Source organism: Charadrius vociferus, unplaced genomic scaffold (genome assembly GCF_000708025.1).
Source record: "Charadrius vociferus isolate BGI_N301 unplaced genomic scaffold, ASM70802v2 scaffold567, whole genome shotgun sequence".
NCBI classification, from domain to species: Eukaryota; Metazoa; Chordata; class Aves; order Charadriiformes; family Charadriidae; genus Charadrius; species Charadrius vociferus.
The window spans coordinates 619,220-623,944 of record NW_009649304.1 but is presented as its reverse complement, the minus strand read 5'-3'; the positions used below and the strand labels follow the sequence as shown (position 1 = coordinate 623,944).

Below are 4,725 nucleotides of genomic sequence, written 5' to 3'. Positions count from 1 at the left end.
CCAGCGGGGGGGTGGCCACTCGGGGCTTCCACAACCCGCGGCACCAGCGGGGCGAGCGAGCGGCGACTTTTGAAGAGCTCTGCCACAACTACGTGCAGGAGCGGCTGCAGGCCCTTTTCTACGAGAAAACCTTTGTTTCAGAAATGGAGAGGTACAGAGAGGTGAGACGTGGGGGCTGGGAAGGGCGCCCCAGGGAGCAGCTTCCCGGCACCTGGGGATGGGGCTGCGTTTGACCCGACCCTGTGTCCTGCCGTGCTGTGACCGAATAACACACTTCAGCAGCTTTAACGGGAGGGGTGTCGAAGAAATGAGGGGTCTGTACAGAGCGGTAGCCTTGAGCCGGGTCTCTCGTCCCCCCACTGCCCCACTCTTGGGTCTTTTTGGGTATTTCTGGCGTGCCGGAGGTGCCAGGCTGCCTGCGCATCCCTTTGGGCACCTTGTTCCAGCTCAGGAGGCTTCGTGCCCTTCTGTTGCTGCAGCTGCATTTTTCCTCGGGTGATGAATAATGGAGAATAGAAAGGAAAATGATAAATTATTGCAGAAATAAGCTGCTGATAAATCTACAAGCAGAGATGAACTTAGTAGGCTTGCAGAAGTTGCTTTAATACCTTTAGCCTTGGGAAAATAGTTGAATTCCCATGGCTTAATATTCACACATCACTTGGCGCCGAGTGAGTGTACACGTGCTCCCGCCTCGCGATGAATATGCAGTTACTGGCCGAGCTTGAAATGGCAGCGGGCTCAGCGGGCCCACCTCGCCTTGCCTTTGTCGCCGGCTAAGGACGGCTGCCCTGGTGCAAGACATTGCCCTGTGAGCCCCCGGGACTGCGACCGTCTGCCCCAGTGCCCCGTCTGCTCCCAGAGCTGGGTCACGCGCGGGGGCGACGGTGGCACGTTGCCCGTGGTGGGAAGAAACTGGGGTTCAGTGCTGCTTTCTGCTCCACCTGCACGCTCCGGCTGCAAACCTGAGCAAAATCTCCCCGTGTTACCATGGAGAGACATTAAAGCTACGGCTCTTGCTGAACGTCCCCGGTGCACACGTGAGCAGAGGCGAGCCGTGCTTACCCTGCCGCTGCCGGGGGGTCCCCGCGCTGCCGGGCACGGCGCAGGGGGTGTGGGGCCAGGGGTGGTGGGTGAGCCCTGCAGCCTGAAAAGCCCTCCGTGGAGGAAGGGAAACAACGCCTGCAAGCTGCAAATTCAATAATTGATTGTTTTCTTGCTGCTTTCTCATTAAGCCTTCAGTTATTGTCATAGCCCTGATTTATGCAGCTTGTCTGACATCCCCACAGCGCTGCAGAAGCCCGTTGGGAGCGGTGGTCCCGACAGCCCTTCCCGGGGGGACAGACGTGGCCGTGCCTCCACGTCACGGCAGAGACGTCTCCGGTGGCTGCTCGGCTCCGCCGGCGCCACATCCCCGCAAAGCCGAGCGGGAGCACAGCCCGCACCATCCTCCTCCCCCTCCGCGCAAACATTATCTCCTCTTGGCTTGCAGACGCCAGACCATGACTGAAGCAAGCTTTTAAATGATGTTTTCCAGGAAAATGTTGAGGTGTCTTTTGATCTTCCAGAGCGCTCGCCACTGGCCACGCTGTCCATCGTCGACCTGAGCTCCTCACAGGTACCCCGTCCCCGTGGCCACGGCGGGAGCTGGTTGCCCTGGCCGTGCTTGAAGCATCCGTGCGCTTCAAGAGGAGTGAGGGGTTCAGGGGCAGAGTGGGCCCTCGTGGTGCGTTTTGCAGAGAGCAGTCCAGGCTGTCGCAAGGGAGGGCACAGCGTCAACCGGGACCATTTTGGCTTTTAAAAACACCTTTCCTGGTCAAGCCCTGCACCGCGGGAACCCCTCCCAGCCTGGCTGCGGAGCAGGAGTGACTCGCCCCTCCGGGACACAGTGTCACTGTGGAGGTCTCCTGGGTGACGTCCAGAGCTGGATCGGTCCAGGAGGGTTTCCTGAGCCTGGTCTTGGCTGGTCTGGGGCTGGTGATGCTGTCGAGCAGAGGCGGTGGGGAGCAGGGTGGGCTTCCTCCAGCCTCTTCCGCACCTGCTGCACCAGTTCCTCTTGCTTCCTGCCCCAAATCAATGAACACGGACATCAGTCCTCAAAGCTGCCTCTTTCGAGGGAAAGGAATGCGGGCCGGCCCTTCCCCCGCCTGTGCTCCTACTTCGCCACAAAGGGACCCGAACTGGAGGGTAAGTCGGGGTCAGCTCGGCTGCCCGTCCTCCGGCGTTGTCGTTGAGCTTTGGAAATTTTAAGGAACAGCACAGCAAATGAAATATCTCACGGGGCTTTTCTTCTCGGGCGATGCTGGGGCGCCGCCGCAGGGGATGGCCCCATGCGCAGGTGCGAGCAGGCGCTGCACTTCGAGATCTCCCACCAGCTGGGCACGGACCCCGTGCGCTACGACCTCACGGGCTGGGTCAGCAAAGCCAAGCTCAACCTCTCGGCAGAAAACGCCATCCAGGTGCTGCAGCGGTCCAAGGTGTAAGTACGAGGCCGGTGCTGTGGTGCCGGCGGTCATCCCCGTGCCCGTGAGAGGGGTTTGGTATGACTCCCGCCGTGAGCCGGGGGCTGGAGATTGCAAACCTGCTCCAGCTCCGAGAGGGGCTTCGCGGTGGGGAAAGCGGGGGGTCGTGAGGCATCCTGATGGGGAGGAGAGGACTCCTAGCCTGGCCGAGGTCTGCCATGGCTGCAGGGAGGTCACTGCCTGTCCCCCCCACCTCCTGCCCAATGCACAGCCCAGGCAGGGAGCTGATCTGGCCTCGGGTGGGCGAGGAGGGGACGGGATCTTGAGGGGATCCCATCTGCGGGGCAGCCCGAGGCACCTGCCGACACCGGCGTTGCGTTGCCGGAGTCCAGCTCCACCTGGGGCAAAACCTGTAAGGAAGCGAGAAAAACCCACAGCTTTCAGCCCAGCTTTGTGAGAATCTCGAGAGTTTAGTTAAGGTGGGGGGAGCAGATGTCAAGTGATTTGACTTACAGCTTTCAAACCCCCGGGCTGACTGACAGCCCGATGTGCCGCTGCGATGGCGGTAGACGCTACAGACGGAGCTGGTGAATAATGCCGCAGTGATCAGCTTTCCATCAAAGCTGTCTGGGATCTTCGAGTCAGCACAACCGTGCCACTGATGGTTCTGCGGGGGTCCCCTCCTGCAGGCGTGGGTGGTGGGGGCGTGGGGGACCCAAGGGGACCCCACAATGTCCTCGGCTCCGCAGTGCCGTGGGGTTGGCTGTCCGGCGTGGTTTGGGAGCGTAAGACATCACCGGCAAAGGGCAGCTCCCCGCGCAGCAACCGCGCAGGTTTTCCCCACCGCTTCGGAGACCATTGTAAACTAAATTGGAATTGAAACGTAGTCGAGCTGCTGCAGATGTGTCTGTACGCGGGGCGATTTTGACCTTCTGCTTAAACACTCCCAGCTCATTTTGATTCAGGTTTCAATTCAAGAAAGTTTTAACAGCGGTGAATGGCTCAGTGCCCGAACCAGAGAGGAACAGGAGGGTGTCCTGGTACCCTGCTCTGCTCCGCCGCTGCGTGCCCCGTGGCAGCATCAATGCTGAATTTGGGGCGCTGAGCATCGCATCCCTGTTGAAGGAGCTGGGAAGCAGAGGTTCCCCGGCACCGGTGCCGCTGTAGCCCCACCGTCTTGTTGCTCACCCCAACAGAGATGCCGTGAAGGAGCTGGTGTTGCCGCGCTGGTTGGCCTGCCGCGCTGTGGCGGGGCTGGAGGGACGCTCCCAGGCCGTCCTGCACCGCAACGGCTGCGTGAGGAAAACCTTCGCCAGCAGCTTCGCAGCCGTGAAGAAGAGGTCGGTGTGCGCTCAGCTCAAACTGCAGGCGGTGAGTGCGGGCACCTCGTGGCTGCGGGTCGGGGTGTTTGCAGTGCTGTGCATCCTGACCCCGCGCTGAGACCCTGCCTTAGACACACTCCTCCTTAGCAGGGAGCCCCCATGCCCCCCAGCAGGTACCTTCCACTGGGGTCACCAGTGCGGCTCTGTGCCCTGCAGGGCTCTTGGCCCGGGATGCTGCTTTGGCCGCGGGTGGCCACGAGACTCCCCAGCACCACTGTGGCTCAGGGAAAGCATCTCAGGCCAAGAAATCATAAAGCAGATTACAGACACACCTTGCTGTGCTGCCGCTTAATCCTCTTAAGCCCTCAGACGAATAGACCAGCCCTCCGCGCTGGGCACATGCCGAGCTCCTGCTGATCTCAGCCTTAATTCTGTGCCTAAACTGTCTGGAGAAGACAAGGCTCGGTCTCCGTAGGCGCCCTGGCCAGCCCGCCCTGTGGTCCCAGCCGGCCCTGGCAAACCCCTGCCCAGCAACCCTCAGCCCCGGTAACTTTTTGTAGCCCATCAACCAAAAATGTGGGACATTAGGAGGAAGGGTCCCTCTCAGCATCTCAGACCTGCACTTTGGGTCACCTCTCTGACCAAAGTTGTTGTCCCTAACGCGCACTTGAGCTTTGAGGGCTCTGATGGTGACTCCTTTACCTGTCCAGACACCCGGCGGAGGGGGCACGGGGAGCGTTTCCCACAGATGCCACGAGCTGTCCCTTCACCCTGCCCTCCCCTCCATCCCTGCTGACCTCTGTTTGCCCGGCAGGACGCGCTCACGAACCTGCTCCGACGGTCCCACCTCCACTTTGTGCACTGTCTCCTGCCGGGGCCGCAGGCGGAGGGGCCGGCTCAGCCCCCCGCGCCGCCCGACGCAGCCCTGCGGCTGGGAGCGG

The 4,725-nt window shown here is 61.2% G+C and overlaps 2 protein-coding genes across 2 annotated transcripts in view; both read left to right on the top strand.

Annotated features, from left to right (window-relative positions):
• LOC104290097 (beta-crystallin B3-like) overlaps positions 1–4,725 on the top strand; it is a 369,903-nt gene that overhangs the window by 145,394 nt on the left and 219,784 nt on the right. The gene's annotated exons all lie outside the window — the stretch shown is intronic.
• Positions 1–4,725, top strand: part of MYO18B (myosin XVIIIB) — a 76,246-nt gene that overhangs the window by 16,710 nt on the left and 54,811 nt on the right. Inside the window, exons 7-12 of the mRNA XM_009889168.1 lie at positions 5–161; positions 1,538–1,618; positions 2,103–2,187; positions 2,320–2,479; positions 3,659–3,833; positions 4,599–4,714. Of these exons, the coding sequence (XP_009887470.1) occupies positions 5–161; positions 1,538–1,618; positions 2,103–2,187; positions 2,320–2,479; positions 3,659–3,833; positions 4,599–4,714 (774 nt within the window). The remainder of the gene's footprint in view (positions 1–4; positions 162–1,537; positions 1,619–2,102; positions 2,188–2,319; positions 2,480–3,658; positions 3,834–4,598; positions 4,715–4,725) is intronic.